Consider the following 25,583-nt stretch of genomic DNA (forward strand, 5'->3'; position numbering starts at 1 on the left):
CAACCAATAGAAAATAAACCACAAGCTGTTGAATGTCACGATTTCCTGACATACCTCCAGATGTAATCACTTGTCGACTGACACGTTTCTGAAATGCTTGCGTTTTCTTGCCCCCTACTCCCCGCCCTTGAATTCCAAGACGATACCGGGGGCCTGGAAGATAATAATACATTATTTGCATTTACTGTAGCTGACATTCATGGATCACCTTGAAGTTTTGGGGGTCTCATTCGTTGCCTTCCTAATGCTGAACGGTTTCCCTTCGCAGCTGTCCCAAACCGACTCGTGCGCCGTACATGCCCAAACGTAGGCCTGATATTCTGGGAAAAATTTCTTTAAATAGAAGGAGATGGATACTTCTCTATGGAAGACAGTGATTTGCATCCATGGCTCTCCCCGGAGTCAAAAAAAACAACAATCTTCGAACCGCCTGATATTACCCCGATATCGCATTTGTGCTGCTTTTTCCATCTGCAAAGAGGAGACGAACGTCTTGGCGAAAATAATAAAAAATACCCAGGGTTACATGGCTGCAATTTGATGGTTGATTTCGGATTTTTTTTTGGATCGATCACCGGCGGCAATTTCAATTTCCAAAGCGAACACAGTAGCCAACCTCTTGAATCTTGAATCTTGAATCTCGAGTCGGGTTTGCCGTGTTTTGATGGAGTGAGTGCTGGTGGAGTTTGTTTGTTTTTATGGTTAGGGTGTTTTCTAACGTAGAGTGGGTATTTCATTAACAAGAAAGTGGTTTTGAGCGGAAAATTAACTATTGGTCTGAGTGTGTGATGTAGTGTGTTACCGTGTTAACAGTTTTGAAAAAGTTTAGAAAATCTCAAGTATACGCTTGTTAGCAAATGTAAAAAAATGTAAATCAATGCATATATACTATATACACACAGACATAATATTATATATATACTAGTAATAATACTATAAATAACACTATATATTATAGTAATAATACTAAATATACTAGTAATAATACTTTATATACTATTAATCATACTATATATACTAGTAATAATAGTATATATACTAGTAATAACACTATTTATACTACCAATAATATTATTTATACTACCAATAATACTATATATATAATTAAAATACTTAACATTAATAAAAAAAACAATCAAATAACAGGACAAATAACGGAAACGAGCAACAGCGAACCGGTCACGCTTGTAAACAGGAAGTGCGCGGCTCCTCCCTGATTGGACGACTCGGCTGCCCTGTAGCCGAGGGAACCGGCAATGACGCGCGAAGATTGGTGAACGCGGGTCAAGTGGGCGGGGCAAAGCAAGTGACAAGCGAACGGAAAACTTTGGTAGCCTCGGTGCTAAGCGTGTCCTCGGTTTGCGGGCAGTCCGGCCAGAGGCACCCGTCCAAGGGAACGAGGTAACGGGCCGTTTTGTCCCCTGGGGCGCCGTCTTCACCCGCGCTCGCCGCCGTGGTGTTCGTTTCGCGGGATCGTTTCAATCAAACCGACCTTCTAAATCGAAACAGTTAGCTTAGCCGCTAGCTAGCCAGCGTGTTGCTGTCAAGCCAGCGGCTGCTAATGAACGGCGCAGTGCACTGCAGCACTTTTGTTTTTGACTTGAGTAAATAAAAAAAAAAAAAAAAAAAAGAATATTACAGCACAAGAAACTGCCTCAACGACTATAAAATAGTTGAATTTGGCGTAAAAGCGATTTTAACCCGTTTAATCCTAAAATCCTCCCCGGCTATGTGAGTACGTTCAAGATTCAAGATTCACTCATTGCACAATTCACTCAACTGCCTGTGTGACCTTTCCAAAAATGTTTTGGAGAAGTGAGTGGAGAACATGTGTTTATTTTTTTGTCAAAATTGTGACTGGTGGGAAACTATACAGTCAACAATTGCAAGTTGACTTTTCCCAATTACATGTATAAAAACCTATTTAAGTATATTGAAAATGGTCTTTATTTCACAAACAAACAAAATTTAACATAATATAAACAGAATGTGTGTGTGTGTGTGTGTGTACTTAGGGTTTGCTTTCACCTCATGACTTTATTTCATTTGTTATTTATTTAATGCAAATGAAAATGTAGTGCATTATGAACATGGAGTTAGGAAAAAAAATCAAGTTAAACTAACTGCATTCACTTACAGTAGCAGATGTTGTATAGAATGTGCAGTAGGTGCTCGTCCAATTTTGTTAATATATAAAAAATAGACACTAACGATTATTGGCACCAAATATGGTATTTTTATCGGAATTATGTTTAATTTCCTTCCATTATCGAGCTCCGGCATTTATTTTTAAAGTGAAAGCAGGAAGTAAATCCCTGTGGTCATGTGACCATTCACATCAACCACATAAACCACATAATAACATAAATACCCAGACAACCTACAATTAATTTAATTGTTTTTTTCGTGAGTGAAAAATACATCAACAGCTCTTCAAGAACTTGACGAACTAAAAACGAAATTTAGATCACAAATGTGACCGGTGAGATTAAATGGGTTAAATCTGTAAGAAGCGCTTCAAAAAAGGTTTTTGTTTTTTTTCTTTATTGTGTTAAAGATTTGACTTGCTCCAGATGTAATCGAAGGTGAAATATCTTTACAACGTCAACCCCATAGAGTGTGTATCTATGGAGTGCCTCGGCGAGGATGATGGTGACCTGTGTGCCTGGACAAGTTCAGTAAGTGGCTAAGATTAAACAAAGTGACTTCAGAAATGCTCCAAATTGTGTTATTATAAGTTGTATTTGCTCCATGTTTTCAAGCTATTCCAGAGTTACAAAAACACAAGTTTGTTGTCCTTTATCTTAATAGGTATTGATGAACAGCAAAAATGAAATCAAGGCACGAGTGCAGCAGTTTGTGGAAGAGAGGATGCAGACAACTATGGTATGACATCCATAATATATTTGGTATATATGCAATATAGTAGTAGAAGCATGGTAATACATCAGTCACAGAAAGGCCGGTGAATAATGCACATATAAAACATATTTGAACTAAAGTAGCATAGCCAATGTCCGTATTTGTACTGATGTGGGAGTTGACCTTATTGATGTTTACTGCCTCAAATTATTATTTTAACAAACGGAGTAATATTTTTTTTATACCCAAACAATGACATTTAATGCAGAAGAGTGTTAGTCCTGAAAATATCACAGCTTGCTGTTATATGTAATACTGTCCTCTAATTGGTAACATAGTCCTTTACAGATTAGGGTTGACGAGAAGAGCGTAAGGAATTGAGCTTTTAAAGACTAAGCGACGGCTGTAAAAACTCACGCCATGCCATTCATGCCAGTTTGCTCAGGACTCTTCACGCATGACTGCATTTTCATGCCTCTGCTCTTGTGTGTCCTATAGCTCACCGGTGTACTGATTGGAGCTGCAGTAGCAGTGTCTTTGATTGGCATAGTGATTCTCTTCCTTTACAGGAGATACAAACTGGCCCGTAAGTCACTGTTTGCCGAAGATTCATAAAATGAACATTCCAGTGCATTGAACAAAACAATAGAGATGAAGTATATATATAGAGAGCAATGGTTGTCAACTTCGGTCCTCAGGAAAGCAAATTGGCATTTTAATTGGCATCCCAGGACTGAATCTGTTCCTACAACGCGCCGAGAATGAAAAGCACCAGTTTGTGGCTTCTGAGGACTGGAGAGGAGAACCTCTGATATAGGAACATTCAATTGAAACTGGAAGGAAAATATACAAAGATATATGATCTCATGTTGTGAATGTTGTATAAAGTTGAGTTGTTGGTGTTTTTTTTTTTAACCTGATTCATTTTTGATCATTGGGAGTCAATCAAAGTGATTGGCATCAGAATCTTTTAAATTGATCCAGTATTGAGGGAATAGTGCAATCATGATCACCTTCGGCGACTGCACCATTTTTTTACATATTGCAGCTCGGTGCTAGGCAATCCATTGAAGCGATGATATAAACCTTTTCCAAATAAGCTCAGCTATTCTACATTCTGGAGTTTTCCTTTTAAGTTAGTGGATGTGACTTTAATTTGCATAAAATAATAGGATCTAAAGTGGCTTTGTCTGGTTGTTTTTTTTTTTTTGGAAAGGTGAACGGCAGCCTGGTGTACCCCACTATCGCTTCAGAAAAAGGGATAAAGTGCTCTTCTATGGAAGGAAGATAATGCGAAAGGTTACCACGACTACACAAAACAATTCTCACTCCACTTCTCAGTCTATGGGTTATGTTAAACAAATGGATTCCTTTTTTTTATTTTTTAACAGCGCATGCATATTTTGCACTAGATCTATATACAGTACTTACCTTAAACCAATCTGATCTAATCTAAGCAGCATCATACTTATTTATAGCAGCAACTTATGTAATTGTCCGAACTGCCATCTGATGAAAAATCCTGTTATACTCTTATGTTGTATTATAATGTTCCGTGTGGTATTTTAAACTTCCACCTTTTTTAAATGCTGCTTTGCATCACATCCTGTGAGCAAACAACATTGTTTGACTTGTAGCTGCAATTGCTTTTGTTTAAAAGTTGTAGGTTCTGTTCTAGGTTTATTTCAATTCTTCTTTGCTGTTATTTATTTTCTGTGGGGGGGGGGGTAAGGGTAACCCCTTTAATAACTCATTACTGTGTTTGTGTTCCAGGTGCAAACACTGTCCTCCACTCCGTCCGCTTCCACTACCGCAGTGTCCAAGCAACCGCAGCGAATACGCAAAAGAACCAAAGTTTTAAGCATCGCTCGCAAGTATGATCATACACTCAGTTGCTGATTCAGGCGCGTGTTTTGAGTGATGGCATTGAGAACTTGCATTGTGTTTAATATTCTTGGCAGGATCCTCAGAATCCGTAAGGACCCTCCAACCCTCCAGCCCAAGGAGCCCCCTCCCTCCCTGCTTGAGGCAGACTTAACTGAGTTTGATGTCAAGAGCTCCAATCTGCCCTCAGAGGTCCTCTACATGCTCAAAAACGTCAGGTACCTAATGGCGTGTGTCTGTGTGTTCTCGTTTACGAGAGGTAGATATTTCAAGATTAATTATGTATTACTAGGGTTGTTAAATAAAATCATTTTTCATGACCATTAATTGTTATACAAATAATTGTGATTTTACTCGTATTTTTTGTTCATATTATGCCACTATCAATCGCTATCAAGCATATAATACTGTAATAATACACATCTACCCTGTGACAAACAGACACTTACATAGGATATTGTAAAATAAAAATTGAGGACAATTCATTTCCACAACTCAGCTAATGGAAATGCACCTAATTGACGTATATATTGTAGCAATTATTTTATTTATTATAATTTTTTTTTTTTTAACCTGTGCTGTGAGCAGGCTTGGCATACAACACAGGGTATTTGTATGCCATTGCATCCAAGACAGGGTTAATCTGCAAGTGGAGTTGATATACTCAACCTGCAATGCCACTCTTTATTAATCCTCAAGAACTGCTGCAATAACTCTGTCCTGTGGACGAACTGTGGGATGACAAGAGCACAAGAGCACCACCAAGCCCCCTCTTTGGAGAACCATCTTACCATGTTTTTATCTTTAAACAACTGATCGTCATTACTTCTTCAAGCCGGGGAGGGAGAATCACCACGGGGAGACAGATAAACATAGAGACAAACAACAATATTTACTTGACAAAACATGAACATAGAAACGTCAGATCACATGGGTTTGACAAAACATGATTAATCAAGTCGACAAACATCGGCAACAGCAATTGCAGCACGTGGCCTCTTCCAGTGGTAGTTATTGGAGTAAAGGTGTGTGTGTGTGTGTGTGTGTGTGTGTGTGTGTGTGTGTGTGTGTGTGTGTGTGTGTGTGTGTGTGTGTGTGTGTGTGTGTGTGTGTGTGTGTGTGTGTGTGTGTGTGTGTGTGTGTGTCCGTGTCCACCGGTGAATGCACGTGACTCGTCTGTCAATGAACTATACCGTGGTGCAGCAGAAAAGGCCTCACAGCCACCCACGAGTCCCACAGCCGTAGAGACACCCCATGACCCTACCCCTCAGTGAACCCCCCCGCGCTGCGAAAGGGAGCCCGCTCTGAGCACACCCGACCAGGCTCAAGTTCAAGCCTGGTGCCCAGGACCAGACATCCAACCAGTCCCGGCAGCTGACAATGGGACCCAGACCCCATCCCGCAATCCGTACCACCCGCCCCTGAACGGAGCCCAAAACCAACCACCCCGCCACAGACCAACACACGGAAGCCAGCCGCAGGCACCCCCTAAGGGCGCACACACACACACACACACACACACACACACACACACACACACACACACACACACACACACACACACACACACACACACACACACACACACACACCTGGAGAGCAGCCCTACCATTTCACTGTTTTGAAATTCCCATGACATTTTGATGGAGGAATATTATTTTAGGATGTGGCGAAAAGATAGTTTTTTGGTTTATTGCTATCAGGCCACAATGTAATAGTTATTACCGCACTATATATGGCCTATGCTTATCCACTGTTCCTTAGAGTGCTGGGTCACTTTGAGAAGCCCCTCTTCTTGGAGCTTTGCCGCCACATGGTGTTTATTGAGCTGCAGGAGGGAGAGGGGCTCTTCAGGCCGGGAGACGATGATGACAGCATCTATGTAGTCCAAGATGGACGACTGGAGCTCTGCATTCACGAGACTGTACGTAAACTGCTGACTTAATCTCATTTCATGCTCAAGTGTTTTCTTTGAAGTTCAAATATGTGATTCATGCTAGAAATTAGGGCTGAATGATTTGGGAAAATAATTGAATTGCAATTTTTTTATTTTTCATTATTATTTTTCGGTATTATTTAGACCAATATTGCAATTTCGCATGTGATTTATCTATCTATCTATCTATCTATCTATTTATTTGTTTTTGTGTTTATTTTTGATTTTTTAATTTTTTTTAGTTCCTTAACTTATGTATTATTCACTTAACACAAGCAATAAATCATTCTATAGTGTGACCAACACAAAAATAGCTAGAGTCAACATATAAACTGCTACGTGTTATGATGACAATAGAAGAAGTGATGCATAAATTGATACGAAAAATCTTTTTAATTATTATTTAATTATTGAATCGTAAATAGAAAAACCTTCAATCATAGTAGAATATTGAGTCATTTATTTAACATCAAGCATGGTGGTTGTTCCATGCTTGGTGTTTTGCAGTGTTTTAGCAGAAAATAACATTTTTTTTATAAAAACGTTGCGCACAAACAGACATTATCCTGGAAGAGGCTCCTTACGGACTCTACGGGTGTTCTGAGCTCTGCCAGCAGCAGATGCCGCTTCGAGGCCCGGGCTGGAGCACCGGGTCTCACTGGGGGGCGGTGCCGAGGGTTAAAACAATCGCTATGGGGGGGGGGCACGGAGAAAGTGTCCCCATTTAGTTCCATATGCACTTGTTTCGTTCCATTAGGGCCCATGCCCCGTTGCTCCCTTTCCGTGCCACGCCCTCCCCCCGGGATGGCACGCTAGGTGGCTGCCTATCTTGCCTATAGAAAGCTCCGGCCCTCAACGGCCCTATTGGTTAGATTGTGTAGCATATGTCTCTTCTGCTCGTTATTCGTGATTATGATGATGATGATACTTATTACTTATTTTTATTTGTTGTTCTTAATAATAATATTCTCTATGGATCTCTGCTGTCACCGTGAAGACTTAAGTAAAGTCTGAGTTCGTAGGGCACATAAAATTATTTTCTCAGAACCCTTATCTATGGTACGGATTCTTGATGGGAACAAAGCCCAGTGCGCGATGGAATGTTCATGGGTGACATTTCTTAATCCGCATCGGGGCCTCCAGTACGAATCTGCAGAACTGCCGACCGGCACCCATTTTGTGTTCCAACTATGCAACTCTTCGTCAAAATAAGCAGGTATGATATGCCAGCTGAAACTACGCAATATATATATATATATATATATATATATATATATATATATATATATATATACACACACACATTTATTTATTATTTTATTTATTTAATTGTAATTTAATGACATCAATGAATACAAAACAATAGCTTACATTTATTGGGTATTTAAACGACATCCCTGAGATTGTACCAGATGCTTTGACCTGTGGTTCTGTAACCCCTCCCCTCCCTCTCCTCTCACTCAACATCCGCTGATACGCAGCTCACTGAGCGGTGCTTTATTATCCACCCAGGTGTAATGCTGCATTTCTGAGGTAAAATAGGAAGTGGGAGAGTAATCATAAAGCACAAAAATGTGCTGTCATGTTAACATAGGTGCATCAAGGTAAACGGGAAGATTAGATAAATTATTTATTCATCGCCTGAGAATATTCTAAAATTGTGCTGACTGCGTATCTACTGCTGTCACAGCGGAGCTCCGATTGTGATGAGAAGTTCGACTGTTTTTTTGAGACTCGGTTGTTGCCAAGTCACTCAGTAGAACGGGTCGCTCGATTTGATTCAGTTGGTTTAATGCATGGTGAGCGAACGAGGACTTCCACTGAGCGAGAGCAAGAGTCGGCCATTTATTATTATTGTTTATTTTTTTGTAATGATTGCAATTTATTTTCAAAGTACAATATGAATATAATATAAATGTATATTTGCACTTGAAGTGAAAGACTTTAATTTGTAGTTTGAACTGGACATTTCCATGTTAGTTATATGTTGTGTCTTACTAAAACTCAGTGAGAGTTACAGGTTAAATTATAATGAAAAGACTGTCCATATTCTATTTTATTGGAACTCAGTGACAGTTTAATTTTCTATTATTGTTCCATAGCAAATCTTTTTCTTTTGGCTGCTCCCGGTCAGATCACAGGATGTATTTGTCATCAACGTACAGCAGATCAGATATCGGAATCTGCGGGTCAGACTTAAATAATAAAAAAAAAATAATAATAAAAAATCGGGTATCTATATCAGCCAAGAAAATTGCAATCGGTACATCTGTAGTTGGTAAACATGTTCGGTAACTTTACCTCATGATGCATTTCAAGGGCTATATCCTAATGTGATAAATGACTTTATATAGTTAGCAGTAGTGACACGCATACGATGTGATGAGTCTCATCACGAGAGGACTACGGCACAAATAACTAATGGAGTCGTTTAGCTGCAGTAGCTCAAACGTCACGGAGACCCCCTGTTACACGAGTGTGGTACTCAAAATATTTTCCCACAAGTTGGCAGGTCTGAATCCGCTTACTGTCACTGAGGAAGGTTTATCCTTCACATTGTTACCCAAATGTGCACACATTTAGTGTAATGAGATTTTCCACCAGTGTACAACAAACGCGACGCTTGAATGACATTATTGTTCAGTTATGTATTTATTTGCATGTGCTTGTGTTTATTTGCGTTCCAGGATGGCACAGATCCGGTGGTGAAGGAAGTGCTGCCGGGCGACAGCGTCCACAGCTTGCTTAGTATTCTGGACATCATCACCGTGAGTGTCTTATTTCCCTCCTATCTATGCATCGGGCTCCCTCCCCTGACTGTGTCCTCCTCTGCTCTGTTTCTGAATGCTTTTGTCCCCACCTCCTCCTCCACCGGGCTTTTGTTTCCCTTCATTTGGACAGTCTGAGACGTTCAAATGGAAACTGTCGTATCCTGAATTGCCTTCTTATCATCGATCCCTAGGGCTGCCCCCAAACGTTAGTTGACGAGAAGAGTCTTAGATGACCGATTTTTTTGTTGGTTGGTCGGTGGAAAAATCTCTCCCTTTGGAAGTAGGGATGGTCCTAACAACTGATTTCCCTGACATTTAAACCTAACTTTAAACATATACTAGTTGACTTGTCCAAAAGTCAGAAAAAATCGTTTGTATATTATAAAAATATTGCATATATTATAAGAGCCATTTGAAGCCGTTAATCACGTTCTTCAATAACCATTTAACATTCACCAACCCTGGCATACCCTGGCATAGTTAAGAAGAAGAAGAAGAATCTTTAATTATCACGCAACACGCCACACTACAACACATGCACATACTTTGGATGGTGGCCGGTGAAATGAGGCCTCTGCGTTTAACCCATCCTGGCTTGGCCTTCCTCCGGGGGGACAGCCAGGAGCAGTGGGCAGCATTCGTCGACGCGCCCAGGGGGGTAAAGAGTGTCCATCGCTGGTCAGACGATGATGTGTGCATGTTTTTTGTAGGGTTCCTTAATGATACTGTTAGGTGGAGGAAACCCCATGTGAGCACACAGAGAACATGCAAACTCCACACAGAAAGGCTCCTATTTGGGAGATAACCTGCCCGGAGCACGGTGCCAAAAGCACCCCAGGCGGGAATCGAACCCAGGACCTTCTTGCTATGAAGCAGCTCCACTTCCCCGACAGACCGGGCGAAGGCGGGCAGGTGGTTATGCCCAAGCCCCAAGGGGCTCCAATCGGACGGAGAACCAGCTGGGGACAGGGAAGGTGCAGCTAGTAACTGAGTTTGTGTCCCGGAAAATGATCTTCTGTACGCCACATTTCAGTGCAAATGTTGTCAATATGTAATTTAAATGTGTACATTAATGAAGTAATAATGTGGCCTAATTAGTTTAACCTACTGGCATTTTTGGTGCCAACTAGCGAGAGTAGCAGTGTTTAATCGACCAGTCGGCTAATTGCGCACGCCCCTCAGGAGCTGCGCCTTGTCAAAATGAACCTTAAAACCTGTGTGACTGGTTGAAATAAATGTTAACAAAAATAAACGTTCAATCTCCTTGCCGGTTGTTCCGACATATTCGGAAGAATAATTGCATCTTTTGAAGAGCGGCTTTTGCCAGTAATCAACAGGCAGCTCGCTTCATGTGTGCGCGCAGCGTTTGTTAATTAAATTGATATTTTAAAGGTTGGTTATGAGGTTTTGTATTAATCTGTAATGTAGCACGGTGTTAACATTGTTCGTTATAACATTTTTTCTCAGCCCTGGAACTCAAACCTTTTTCTTATGCCCCAATAATATATATTTAAATAATTAAATTAATATCATAAGCGTGCCACGACTAGTCGACTAATAGCATGAGCTGATGACTACTAGTCGACTAGGAAGATCTTAAGTCGGGGGCAGTCCTACCGATCACAACACAAAATAACTGTAGCCGTGACAGTGGTACAACGCTGGATCAAAACTGCCGTTTACAGATGCAGATGGAGCTAATGGCCCTGACCACCTCTTTATATATTTGCTATATTACCTCTTTCCTGACCCTCATGTTCCTGCAATCTTCAGGGTTATCCTGCCCCATACAAGACTGTCTCTGCACGGGCGGCGTCACGCTCAACCATCCTGCGATTGCCCGCCACAGCCTTTCAGTCAGTGTTTGAGAAGTATCCAGAAACTCTTGTGCGCGTCATACAGGTAACTCTCCGAGCAACCGGCATGCATTTAAGCTTTGTTTGTATGTATGTTGTTTTATTTATTTATTTTTATTTAATCCTTTTTAATAACGGGGAAAAAACTAACAAAGTCACAGTAAACTTTATAATTTATTATTATTTTTTTTAATAATAACATTGTTAGTTCCTGTCAGCATTTGGGGATAACAGAAACTAAGTGTATTAATATATTATTTAATTCAGATGAATCTGTATAATACAGGATTTATTAAATTATCAACATGAGTTCCTCTCCACATAATGAACCCTTGGCCAATTTCCTTCATCCCGCCTGCAATACCGCTGGGCCCCCCACTTTGGGAAACACTGCTTTGTGGGCAGAGACAGTTGTACTAAAATTCCAGTGTTTACTACACTTGCTGCTGTGCTTGCCTCAGTGTTTGACTTGGTGTGTGTGTGTGTGTGTGTGTGTGTGTGTGTGTGTGTGTGTGTGTGTGTGTGTGTGTGTGTGTGTGTGTGTGTGTGTGTGTGTGTGTGTGTGTGTGTGTGTGTGTGTGTGTGTGTGTGTGTGTGTTCCAGATAATCATGGTGCGCCTCCAGAGAGTCACCTTCTCGGCATTGCATAACTACTTGGGCCTAACAACGGAGCTCTTCAATGCGGTAGGCGGGAAGCGCACGCACGCACGGTTCCATGCTTCTACTTTCAATCGCGTATCCACAGACAAGCAGATCAACATGCACACTCTCACAAAAAAAAACCACACAAGCTAATTTCACACAACATTAATCACCCTGTCATTCTGTTCTCCATTAATTAAATGAATAACCCCAGCCCCTCTCTGGTTAATTGAGAGCACAGCATTTTTTTTTTTTTTAACTCACTTCCTGTTGAATTTATAGTCTTTTGCTATCTTTAGGGCGGTTTTGGACCTATATTTCAGGACCATGTGTTGTATTTCATTTTCTCCTTCGCTGTAGAAAGTAAGCGTTCCCTGTAAATATGTGCCCTTCCCTACAGCATTTAATTTTTTTTCTTAATCTAATTTTCCGCCAAGGATTTTAACTCAATTGTATTTTCTAACACTTTGCTGTAAATATCAAATACTCTTAACTAATAAACTCTATTTCACTAATTTAAGATCATTTTTATCACTACACACCTCAAAGCCCTCTGTCATTGGTGGAATTGGCAGCGGCTGTAGAATAAAGCAGGGATGGTACCGGTAGACATGCGTAGTGTCATTTAACTAAAATAACTTCTTAATAGTGATACTATCTATAAAAAGTGACAGTTATTATTAATTAACCAATGAGCCGAATACCCCATCTGGTCTGATTACAGTTATTCAATAAGCTAAATATTGACAAACTATAACCTGCCGTCTCTGTTTCGATGCAGTCTGTGCTCAATTGGGTGAATTTGAGCACAAGCTCTGAACGAAAACAAACAGGGAGAGGTGGAGTCAGGTCAGATTGTTATCTTGCGAATCTATTACAACGTCTTTTTGGGCGGATTAAAACAGACGACTTAACGAACTTGTCTTTAACTCTGAGGCACGCGTGAGGGGGGGGGGCACTGATGACATTACCGATTTGAGTAATTTACCGACACCACAGCCTTCACGATGTCATTACAGCACATGCTCAAATTGATGTTGAAATATTCTAATTGTCTGCGCTAAATATAATTAAGGTAACACTTGTGGATTCCCGGCAGGAAATTTAGATGCGGGAGTCGAAAGAGCCAAGAAAAAAAAGGAAATGAAATATACTGTATGTACGAACATCTATAAACAGAAGTTAGCAGGGAGTAGCACTCGTACAGCTGCTTATGTTAACTTGTCAGCCCAATATACTGTAAACAGGTAGCCGGTACAAGAAATGAAAGTACAAGTTTGTTACTTGAGGATGGAGTTATTTCCTGAGGTGCATGACCGTTGAAAAGCCTGTTCCGTCGTTTTTGTTTTTGAGTCGGAGCTTATTTATTTTCACGGGCTCCCGAGGTGCTTTGAACGCACAATGCTATTGTTGGGCGGGACTGGAAAAACAAAACCCCCAGAACGTTACCTGGAACAACACAGGGGGAACAGGGCGTGAGACGCAGGTATGGGACACGCGGGAGGTCCTGGCGAAGGGGTTGTTTACCCAGCATTTCCTCTCATTATTCCTGACGCAAGTGGCAGGTCGGTGCGACGGCGACGCTACGGCGGTCCGAACGGCCCACGGCTGCTTCACGGAGCAGTGAGGTGTTCGGATCGTCGTTCTGACGTCAGGGGTCTGTTTAGTTTTCATAGGAGCTGGGCTTCGTCACGCTGGTCTTACAGCTGCGTGCGCCTTATTTTGTTGTGCTGACTTTTTTCTGTTGTCGTGTCTTTAAAAGCTGCACCATGCAGCATCTCAGCCGATTTTCAGTCTACTCCACCCACCGCTACCAATGAAGAAGCAGCATTGTGTAATAACTACCTAATAATATATGTTCGGAATATCCCCCAAAACTGGAGATATTACATTTTTCATAAAAAAAAGAAAAAATTTGATTTGCTTCATGCAAATTGAATTCGATTGAATTTGCCTCACGTCTAAAATAAACACATGCTCGGTTCTCTGCTTCAGCTGCCTGTGGCTCTTATTTCTCTCCTCCATCACCTGTTGCTGTTCCGTTTTGTGTGGGTATGGGAGGGAGTGGGATTCTCAAGGAGTCTTGGAACAACGCGGCTGCTTTTTTGCACAAAGCAAAGATTGTAGATGACATTGATCAGAAGACTCCTTTAGAAGACTTTAATACGACTCCTCCTTGTGTTGAGGCAAGTGTTTCCCGGTTTATTCATTCTCTGTCATGTGTTGCGTGGTTAACAGGAGCGTCAGGCGGTGCCTCTGTCCAATGTGAGCACGGTGCTCGGAGAGTCGAGTCCTGGAAAAGTCACCCGCCGTCCGGACTGTGAGTCCCTCACAGAAACAGGTCAGAGATTCACTGACCGAGTCAAAGAGTAATCCCCCTACTCACTGCACAATTTTTATAAAAATGCTAAGTGTGTGTGTGTGTGTGCGTGCGTGCGTGCGTGTGTGCGTGCGTGCGTGCGTGCGCGCGTGCGCGTGTGCGGAGCCACCGAAAGTACTCATCGACGTCCAATCCAGCGCCCCTCTGTGCACGCTTTGTGCCAGGTTCAACCAGTAGAGGGTGCTGTGGCGACACACCACACTGTACTACAGTATATGTTTATGCTGTTACTCCTTCCCCCTCTGTACTCATTGCCAGCACAGCTCGGTATGCAACTACTACAACATCACTATTCAACACCATCAAATTTTTCTCCAGCAGACATTTATGATGCTGCGAGTTGCTTTTGATAAGTACTCGTCTAGTTATTCTGAGACTTATTTGAGAATTGCTTAGACTAATAATTGAAGACCAATTGTTCAAGACAAATATTGATTGACAATTATATGCTGATGGAACGACCATGATCCTTCAATTTCCAAATTGACCAAATCTGAAATTGCGTATAAGATTTACTTGTTTTTATTGAAAGCATTTTGTGTGCTTGTTTGTTTGTTTTTTTAAATTATTATTATTAGATTGCCTTCTATTAACGTAAAGCTCTTTGAGTGGCGCGTCGTGTATGAATGTGCAGGAAATGCCCGAGTGTAATTTACCATCCACCCAGACGTTTTCTCCTTAACCATCCTTCCCCATCAGCGGTTACAGGGAACGACCTGAACAGGACGTACGAGCGGACCAGAGTCACCACAGATGACCCACCGGCCAGTCCTGTTAATTATAAGGTATGTGCTTTTAAATCACACCAACCACTCCTCCTCCTTTTCTGCCCTCCTCAATCTAGTGAGCTCTTACGTTGTCCAAAAGCTTTACTGCGTTGGAGGTTTACCTGTACCCATCTAAACGCATCAATGATGCTGCTCAACATAATCCCTTAATAGTCTCTTTTCTGTTTTGTTTTTTTGCACACATGCAAGTCTTATCACGCAGCTCTGTGGCATGCTTGATTCTGATTGGGCAATCAGCAGTCACTTTTTTATTTAATTTTTCTGAATAGAGACCGCTATCTGTTAATAATGACTGTTGTCACAGGCGACCACTTCTCCCCCTGGATTCATGTTCCTCCACCTACATGCTATGGCTACATGCAAACAGGACCAGCGCACACACGAACGTAGCGCACAGAGGGTTCTCAGGCAAAAATGTACGTAGGGCGCAAGGACTGTGATCTGTCCACTTGAATCACTTCAAGTGTCCTTAAGACTGAAGCACTTTACTTTTATAACCCAGCGTGCTACTTCTTAATATTGGACACTTGGTGATTTTTTTTTCTCTGTATTGAAACACCTTCCAACTGAACTTGTCTTCCATCATTCATTACTGTGGATTTATTAAGAGTTTTTATTTGACTGCAAAATCCTGACTTACATCAGGATGACATCAATGACGCAGAACCAAAAGTGCTAGCACTGCCACAGGCACCTCCACCATAGGCACCTCGGCCACGGCAGTACTTTTACGCATCAAGGGCGCAGAAGTATATTTCAGGCTTTACTTGAGATACTTAATTCAATAGGAGAGAGGTGATTCGTCCAAAACATTTCTTAAAATTTAATTCAAATTCTTTGTCAACAATTAATGCGGAGTTCGGACTACATGATTCTGGGCTGATTTTCCCCTCACCGTCGGGGTCGAGTCGGAAGTGACGCCACGAGCTACAGCCAATTAGAGCAGACACAGGGTGGGGTTGGGGCTGGGGAATCGAGAAGGAGAGATGGGAGTGCACGGAGCAGCAGCTAGAAACACAACACACCTATTTAAAATTTCTTCTCACGGTTTTTATATATTTGTTATTAAAATATTGCTTTATTTATATTTATATTTTTTTTACAGTGATCAAGAATGGACAAAAATTTTTTTTATCCTGTCCCGCGCACGGTATCGCGTCATTTCCGGTGTCACTTCTCGCATGTGTTTTTGTGTTTGGAGACCCGGCAGACTCATCGGGGATTCCTCCTGGTGAAAGACAGAAAGTTGTGTAGTGTGAACAGTACAGCCGATCTGACGACTTTGAAAGTCCTGTAGGGTGCCCGTGGCATAAATTGAACTCTCTGAAACCTGCAAACACCCCATGAATAGTTGACAGATCTGTTCTTTCAACACCGCCTCGACGATCACCCTCCGTCCCTTGCTCTGCCACTGTAGTCCATCCTGAAGAAGAGCGTGACGATGCAGCAAACCCCCTCGGCTGTGATTCACTACACAGACAGCGGGGGGCGATCTGAGGCCATCCACAGGAGCAAGGTCAGCGCCGTCTTCCAGGCGGCTAAGAAGGACCTGCTGGGAATCATCCAACTGCAGGTGAGGGAGGGGGCAACAGATTAATAACGGGGTTCACTCAAGGTCCTTTAAGTGCTTAATGTACTAGATTGCAATTTAAGTTTTAGAATACCTGGAAAATCAACATTCCGACCAATACTGTTCCTACATCTTCATCCGCAGTAATGCTATAGAACTTATTAGCAATACTGGCCCAGTCGGGCGAGTGACTGGTCAAAAAACTGGTCCGCACCAACCCCACGGTCGCCATCATTGTGCTCGGAATCGGTAATTCCAGAGGGTCGCTTTAGAGATGCACCGATCAATTGGCCGGTGACCGGGATCGTCCAGCTTGATGGGCCACGATCGGTGACCGCCTGACCAGTGTATCAGATGTATCCCATTCTGTGCCGGTCAAATTTAAACGGCCGATACAGCGCTCACGTACTCGTGCTTTTAAAAATGCTACGATACTCAAAACCGGTACCAATCTTATGAAATGTAATTGCTTAGTTGACACTTAAAAAAGAGAGAAAGAAAGAAAGAAAATGGAAAAGAAAATCCCCTTACAATATTTAAAAAGTGTGCAGAATCTATCTCTGTCACTACAGTGGATGTCATGTGTGCCGCTCGTGATGTATGGTTCGACTCTTTTTACGAGACTCTGTTCTTGACGAGTCGCTCAGTAAAACGAGTCGTTCGATGTGATTCAGTCGTTTTAATGCACGGTGAGTGTAGGAGGACTTCCAGTCAACTTCCAGCGCGCACATTACTTTCATTTTTAATCTCCCTGGTGTTTTTCGGGGCTAAAAGTCTCCGGAACACGACAGCTGCAGTACGCAGAGACGGAGGCTGCGTTTGATGGAAATTCGGGAAAATGTACCTCGTGCTGCGTTTCACAAAACCCCCGAAAACTATAATTGGTCATGGAAGCCGTTTTCTCACCACAGGAAGTTCTCAGAACCTTTGGAGGAAACTTCCCTTTCTTTTGTTTTCGGAGCGATGTTAATTGTTGAAACAGCGTTCTTGAGGGACATTTAAACTCAACAAGAGGAACATCCATTGACAAAAGTGCAATACGATGTGTTTTACGGAACCTCGGAAACCTGTAATACGTGACCGAACAGGACCCTGTGTATTGCTGCTTGCAGCTGTACTGTATTTATTACATTTATTTTGGAATGATAGCAATTTATTTTGGAATGGCAAGTATCATATAAATATAATAGAAAGGTATATTTTCACTTCAAAAGTGAAAGAGACTTTCATTTGAAGTTTGAACGGGTCATTTCCAGTTTAGTTATATGTTGTCCTACTAAAACTCAGTGAGAGTTACAGGTTGAGTTATAATTTGGCTTGTTGACAGTTCATATTCTATTTTATTGGAACTCAGTGACTGTTCCATGTTGTATTTTTTATTTTATTTTATTTGAACTCAGGGACAGTTTTTTTCTTCCATACTGAATAATAATCTCACTCTTGTGGTAGCCGAAAATTGCAACGGTGTTGCATATGTGTAGCTGTCCTATCACGTGAGCGTGATCAGATCACACAATGTATTTGTCATTGCTGTACAGCAGAACGACCAAATGAAAAGAGAATTTGATTTATCCGATCAGGGATATAACCTCAAAATGATTGGAAAGGTATTTGTAATGTAACGTAAAAGTTATGTAATAGTCAATGTTTTATTAAGAACAAACAATTGAATGAAAATTGGAATCGGCCAAAATTGGAATTGGCAGGTCAGACTTAAAAAAGAAAAAAAAAAAGAAGAAAATCAGAAATCGAATCGGCCAAGAAAATTGCCATAGGTGCATCTCTAGTCTCACTGCCATGTCTGATATTGGTGGTTTAATTTGGGGCTTAGTAAACCCAGTTCCAATACCAACATAATTTTAAAGTTAATGTATTACCACAATTTGATTTATGGCATTGAGTCCTTTTGAGGAAGGTTTTGTGTCTGTGTTTTTTTTTTTTTTTTTTTTTTTTTTTAATGAGAATTTATCATATAATTTCTCTAGAATCAATCAAATAATTACCAATGCTAAATTAAATATATTATTTTCTTCCCCAGGACCCCACTCTGTTAGAAGGTAAAGTGACCCTCCACCATGTGGAGGCAGGATCTGTGGTGGCTCGTCAGGGAGATCAGGTATGGGATTTGTATATATGGTATATCTTTATGTTCTGCCTTCCCCACGCCTTTCCATACACACTTCTACTTGCACTGGTGGCCTTTTGGGGCAGACATCTTCAGTTAGTTCAGTGTAACGATGATCTCACCGTGAATTGGCGCGTTGGCTAATATTATGGGTGCACCCAAGTATTTCTCTCACCCCAAAAACACCAAGGTCGATATTTGGCCGGCCGAATGTTAAACCTGGTATATCTGTGCTCAAAACCATGACATGGTGGTGTGAAATGATTTTCTCCACAAAAGGTTGTTTTTCATCCACCTTATGTTGGTGATTTTCTGTGAATTTAAACGGATACAGCAAGAGCAAAAAGTGCGTTTTAAATGTATTTGTACAAAAACGATTGTGAAATATTTTATATATATATATATATATATATATATATATATATATATATATATATATATATATATATATATATATATATATATATATATATATATATAGTTTGGTGTCTTGGTATTCGGCATGCAATATTCACCTGTGTTTCGTTGAAATTTAGCCCCTGCCTCAGTTGAGCTTTTTCATTCTGCTGCATCACTACTAATGAACAGATTTTTTTACTTGTCACACTGGCGAGTGTTTTACTTGCCATCTGGGGCCCTGCTTATTCATCTGATAAATGTGAGAACCAAAATTGGAATCTATAATTAAACAGCTTAATCATTATCTCAACTCTCTGTTCTTCATACAGTATATCTGAGAGTTTTCCCATCGAGTCAATTTGTTGCGGGGGAGTCGTGTGTGTGTGTGTGTGTGTGTGTGTGTGTGTGTGTGTGTGTGTGTGTGTGTGTGTGTGTGTGTGTGTGTGTGTGTGTGTGTGTGTGTGTGTGTGTGTGTGTGTGTGTGTGTGTGTGTAAATATTGGAGGAAACAAGTTGTATTAGCACTATTTACATTAAATGGGTTTTATTTAATCTTCTCTTTTCTCGAGGCACAATCAGACATTTTGTAAATTGCCACAAAACAAGGCCTCGGTTGGGGAAAAATGTCAAACCTATCCTTTAATCCAAGGTCAGGATAGGATATGCGCTGGCTTTTCCCATCACAATTTAGAAAGGGGGGAATGTAAGCGAAAGGGAGCTGACACTTCAGAGCCAAAAAAAACAGCCAAAATATACAGGCAATTAGTGCAATAGTGAGTCAATAGGAGTAAAAGAGTCGATAAAAATCCACGCGTCTCAAATAATCCGTTTGGCTGCTCAGTTCAGCTCGCTGAATTGGTCTCTGCCTCAGAGTCGTTACACTCTTCTTAAGCAAGGTGATAGGAAATATTTTGATCTTCAGCTGAACGCGTTGTTTTTGCTTGCAACTGATTTCCTTTTGAAAAGAACGTCAGCTCTTGATGGACCAGGGTCATGGAGTTTCCCCCTCTGTTGTAGTGCGGTTGTTCCATCCTTCGTGTCCTTTAGATTAATTATAAAGCTGCTCTCAGTGCTCGTGTGTTTTTTTTTGTTTTTTGTTTTTGTTTTTTTCAATCACCGTTTACTTAAGCAACGATAATCAAGAGCTAGATTTAAATTTCAATTGCAGTCAATATGTGTGGGCTAATGACCATTAGATCTGTTAGTGGCAGGCTACAGTGGTAAATTGCGATCTTTGCTCTTATCTATTGTGATTTCCTTTGAAATCGCAATCGTAAAAAATATTGCAAACACTGTTGTTTACCACTTTCAGGCTGGGGACAAACGCAGCACATTATAACTTAAAGGAAAACTGTCAAGCATCCGCCCAATTTTTATATATTTGTGTTGTGTTGTTTATTTAAAATTGAACCCATTCTGGCCAGAGTCTTTCTTTCATATAAAGCAGTATCTTCTAAAGGCAGATCATATTTTTACATCACCCCTCTCCCGTTAATAATATTAATAATATTAACAGTATGGGGTGATATAAAAATATGATAGCACAGGGCCCTGTGCTATCTTATCAAAGAAAACAACGTCCATACGCCCTTCCTTAATCAAATTCAAGTCAATGATGGAACAATTGCAGCGACCTTGGGGCTGAGATGATTAAATATAAATACATTATTATGGTTGTTGTGACAAAGTAGGCCCACCTCATGCCGTCCTGGGTCGCGGTGCAGTCATGACGTCTAATGTGTAAATGTGTGCGGAGTCCGTCAGCCACACGCTCCTTATCTGCCTTACATGAGAAACATTCTCACGAGCGATCATTTCAACAACCTAAGAATCATGTGAGAGAGTGAAAGGCACGTTGTGGATCCATGTCAGGCAGTCCACTATTACCTTGGTGCCTGCTGAGATTTTAAAAACAGGCGGTCCGGTCCCTCGGGCCTGTAGGCGAGGGACGATTCCAAACTCATTCTCTGGCTTTCTTCAGTGAAGTCATTGCTGATTGTGTCTTTCACGTTTGAAGTACATACACATGCTTCTTCTTTTTTTTTTTTTCCTGAAACGGTGTCTCTCCCCTTCTGTGGTTTCTGCGGTTTGTTCTTTAATCTGGCAATTAACAGTGGCCGACAACGGCCCGAAACACCTCAAATCGGAGAAACGCGCCGCAGCTTCGGAAATGACGGCGCTTCAACGCATACGAAAATCTTAAACAAATACGACAACGGAAAGGTGCTGCAGGAAATCCAAAACAAACCGTGAGCAAGGAACAGATACAGAAAAGGATGCATAGTCAAAAACAACGCAGACCAGGAAAACAAATGCGACAGAAAAACAGTGCGTATCCAGTCGACACAGCAGAAGTGCTCCAGGCCTCCGGGGGGGCGCTGAGTGGAAAAGCTTGATTTTTCGACCTGAGAGAGACCAGACGAGAGAGAGTGTTTTGTTTTCGAAGCGGTAATAGAACTTATTATCGACAACAACCTTGTTGGATTTGATCAGATTAACTTCTTTGTTTGGGCTCGTCCTTTTTCGGTCCTCTCATTCTTGCAGCCAGCGCAGGCCCGGTCAAGACGTTTTAAGGCGTTTGAACGGCACGGGTTAACACAATGTCAACGATTCGGCCCTTTATCACGCCCGTTCAAAATGATGAAAGATGAAACTGACAGTTAATGTCATACAGCGGGGAATGACACGCATGCCTGTTCAAAATTTTAAGGCTTTCCAAGGCGTTTTAATGGCCCAGTTTAACAAAAAGTCAATGATTCAGTCCCGTGTTCCACAGCGGAAGATGAAACTGACAGTTAAAGTCACACACCGGGGAAAAGACACTCTTTATTACTCAGCCCCGCCCCCCGCTGGCTCGATGTTCGCTGTTTATTGAAAATGTATTAATATTACATGTTGTGTATCCAAATTGCACCAAATTCGACACCGCATGCCCTCGTGTCCCCAGAAACACATCTGCCAAGTGTGAAGTAGATTGGATGAACAGTTGTCCAGATAACCGCTAACCCCCACGCGCCCGGCGCTCGTCTCCAGCGCTTCCTCTGCCCTCATTTTAGCAATGCGCGCAGCATCGCTTGCCAAGCGTGCGTCTCGCGCTTCACATATTGGATGATGATGTCACAAATCGCCCCGCTTAGTGGAATCGGATGATGTCACAAAGCGTCCCAGCTGCACGGAGCGGCTCGCTGTTGGCATGTTTATTGAAAGTTTATTCACAATTGTTTCGTCAATGATTTAGTCGTGTTTAGGCGGCCTGCCAGGCGCATCGCAGGGGCGTCCTCCCCACGCGCCACGTGTGACGCTGAAGGTCAGGCCCCGCGCTCGGCTCGCATCTCCAGCGCTTCCTCTTGTGCCTCATATACTGGATGATGATGTCACAAAGCGCCCCTGCTGTACAGAGCGGCTCGCTGTTTGCTCGTTTATTAAAAATACACTTGTCGCGTGTCCAAACTGCACCAAATTCGACACTGCACGTCTTTGGGTCCCCAGCGACACACACGCCATGTGTGGAAGAGTAGATCAAATGAACGGTTGTGGAGATAATCAAAGGACATAAATACATTCAGACAGACGGAGATTCCTAGAATTATAGACTAGAACATGCCCGTTTGAAGTGTAAGACTTTCAAAGACATTTTAATGTCACAGTTTAACAAATGTCAATGTTTCAGTCCTGCGCCCTGCATGGCCATGTCAGTTTAAAATGTGCCGCCGTTTAAAACTAAAACCTCTTGTATTAAAACCATGCCGAGTAAAATGAGGATGGAGGGGGAAAAATAAATTTGAAAGGTATGAGAGAGGGAAGATGGATGACAGAAATCAGTAAATCTAGGGGATGATTTAGGGGACTGGAGAATGAGAAGGGAGAGGTGTGTGTGTGTGTGTGTGTGTGTGTGTGTGTGTGTGTGTGTGTGTGTGTGTGTGTGTGTGTGTGTGTGTGTGTGTGTGTGTGTGTGTGTGTGTGTGTGTGTGTGTGTGTGTGTGTGTGTGTGTGTGTGTGTGTGTGAGATAGCAACAACTATAAAATAGTTGATCAAGGTTGTGCCTGCTTCTACGTCCTGTGGAGCACAGGCCTCCTTTCTGGAACAGTCCTGAGGGCAGGCTTGGTTTTGCTTTTCTACTGCAGCAGATGGTTAGTAGTCGGGGGTCGTTTGGGTCATTTGCCGCAGTTCTGATTGGACCATTGTAATTGACGCAACCTCGCATGCTGAGGTAGGGGCAATTTTTTTTGCTTGATTTCCTGAATACAACAAAGTCAGTCTATTTTACGGTTTTGCTGGAGAATGTCACTTTTGCCACTTTGACCTTTTAAATCGGATGAGAAGTGGAGTAATTCTACGCTCCGTACATTTTTGCTAACGCCTGCATAGCTGTGCACGAGGCATGACGAGGCAACTTGATTGCATTTTAAGCTCACGCGAATCTTATTATAAGCTCCATCATTGCGTATTAAGGTGCTGAATACTTCTAAAGTCATTACAATTACAGTATGACTGTCATGAAATATGAATTGTGATTTACACATTTTTTGTTTTAATTGTTTATTCTTTTACATTTCAAGCCACAAACCAAAAACTAATAATAATAATATTGTTGTGTGTGTGTGTGTGTGTGTGTGTGTGTGTGTGTGTGTGTGTGTGTGTGTGTGTGTGTGTGTGTGTGTGTGTGTGTGTGTGTGTGTGTGTGTGTGTGTGTGTGTGTGTGTGTGTGTGTGTGTACATACACACACATATATATATATATCTATATTTTACCTTTATTTTTTTAACCACCACCAACCCCCCTCTTTGGAGAACTAGTTATCATGTTTGGGTCTATAAACAACTGATCACTACTCCAAGAGGGGGAGGATAACCATGGGTCAGGCAAATAAACATAGAAACAAACAGCATTTACACAAATCATAAACATTGGATGACAACGTGCATTGAAAGACTGTTAATTAGGTCCAGGAAAACTGGAACTACAACTGGTCACGTGGCCTCTTCCTTTCATAGTTATGGCAGTAAATAGTTTTAGACGTAAAGTATTTAAATTGCCCATGCTGAGTAACCGCAAGATGTACAGTATTAAGCACTCCCAGTGTAAGCAGTGAGGGATTTTCAGGTCTGTTTCCTCAGTCCTCTCAGTATCCTGATGATGCCTGGCAGAGTAATATGCGCACTTTTTCAAACGGCATGGAGTAACTCTCATCGGTCTCCTGGGTGCTCTCTTTATTTTTGTACCAAAAACGATCCCGCCCCCCCGGCTTTGAACGCAGCATGAGATGGCCTAATTTTCTCCGTTTCAGTCATGACCATTAAGTCGGCGGCTTGTGCATTTCTCTCCCGGCTTTCAGGGCTCACAGTGGAGCTATATCTCAAACTGCTGCCGGGGGTTGAAACACAACAAAAATGCAGATTTCAAAAACACGTGTAATGATCTATAAATATCCACGCCTTCAATAAACCCACTTGTTACACACCTCCCTCTCTCATTCATTCCTCAGGAGGTGAGCATCCAGTTTGTGATCTCTGGCCTGCTCCACGTGTACCAGCGGATGATTGACCGCGAGGAGGAGACGTGTCTGTTTGTGACCCACCCCGGGGAGCTCGTGGGTCAGCTGGCCGTCCTGACCGGAGAGCCTCTCATTTTCACCGTCCGCGCGCTCCGGGACTGCAGCTTTCTCGCCATCTCCAAAACCCACTTCTATGAGTCAGTCGCACCGTCCGACGCGAGCGTGTACTCAGAATCGGAACACTGCCGTTCAAAAAAAAACAAAAACTCTTTATCTTCATCCATTTTCAGATGACAGCCGTACAGTGTAGATTTGCATAATGCATCGCCGGAGAGATCCATTATGTCTTATTTGTTTTCTCTCTCTCTTTATATTTATTTATTTTATTCTGTGTAGGATAATGCGCGTGGAGCCCACCGTCGTGTTGAACGTAGCACACACAGTTGTGAGGAGGATGTCCCCTTTTATCAGACAGACGGACTTTGCCCTGGACTGGATGGCTGTGGAGGCTGGAAGGGCTGTCTACAGGTAGTCTGCAGGTTACCCTGTGACGGCAATTGTCACGTTTTTATTAGTTTCTTGCCCCCTTAAGGGTTTTAGAGCTGTCCTTTTATCATCATTTTGTCACTCGTCGTCATATGAATTGCATTGCTCGCCCTTCCGTTGAAACGCATTTCCAGGTATTTATGTGCATGGTGTCGGGTGTATCTTTCTCTAAGGCAAGGGGAAAAGTCAGACAGCACTTTTATAGTGCTGAGTGGACGTCTGCGCTCTGTCATCATGAAGGAGGACGGCAAGAAGGAGCTGACTGGAGAGTATGGCCGGGGCGACCTCATCGGAGTGGTACGGAGAAAACACAGCAAAAGGGCGGTCCG

General features: G+C 42.0%; 1 protein-coding gene across 2 annotated transcripts in view; it reads left to right on the plus strand.

Moving 5' to 3' along the window:
- The first annotated feature begins 1,314 nt into the window (after positions 1–1,314).
- The window catches only part of pnpla7a (patatin-like phospholipase domain containing 7a), a 43,605-nt gene continuing 19,336 nt past the window's right edge, over positions 1,315–25,583 (plus strand). The window contains exons 1-18 of one of the 2 annotated variants that reach the window (XM_080017903.1): positions 1,315–1,401; positions 2,558–2,678; positions 2,812–2,886; positions 3,361–3,448; positions 4,079–4,161; positions 4,636–4,736; positions 4,824–4,964; positions 6,511–6,670; positions 9,370–9,450; positions 11,227–11,355; positions 11,913–11,993; positions 14,190–14,292; positions 15,031–15,116; positions 16,537–16,692; positions 18,728–18,805; positions 24,700–24,905; positions 25,105–25,236; positions 25,428–25,551. In XM_080017903.1, the coding sequence (XP_079874029.1) occupies positions 2,628–2,678; positions 2,812–2,886; positions 3,361–3,448; positions 4,079–4,161; positions 4,636–4,736; positions 4,824–4,964; positions 6,511–6,670; positions 9,370–9,450; positions 11,227–11,355; positions 11,913–11,993; positions 14,190–14,292; positions 15,031–15,116; positions 16,537–16,692; positions 18,728–18,805; positions 24,700–24,905; positions 25,105–25,236; positions 25,428–25,551 (1,875 nt within the window). In that variant the 5' untranslated portion in view covers positions 1,315–1,401; positions 2,558–2,627. The remainder of the gene's footprint in view (positions 1,402–2,557; positions 2,679–2,811; positions 2,887–3,360; positions 3,449–4,078; positions 4,162–4,635; positions 4,737–4,823; positions 4,965–6,510; positions 6,671–9,369; positions 9,451–11,226; positions 11,356–11,912; positions 11,994–14,189; positions 14,293–15,030; positions 15,117–16,536; positions 16,693–18,727; positions 18,806–24,699; positions 24,906–25,104; positions 25,237–25,427; positions 25,552–25,583) is intronic. The other variant, XM_080017904.1, reaches the window with a different exon arrangement.

The sequence above is a fragment of the Zeus faber genome (assembly GCF_960531495.2).
Source record: "Zeus faber genome assembly, chromosome: 17".
Taxonomy (NCBI): Eukaryota; Metazoa; Chordata; class Actinopteri; order Zeiformes; family Zeidae; genus Zeus; species Zeus faber.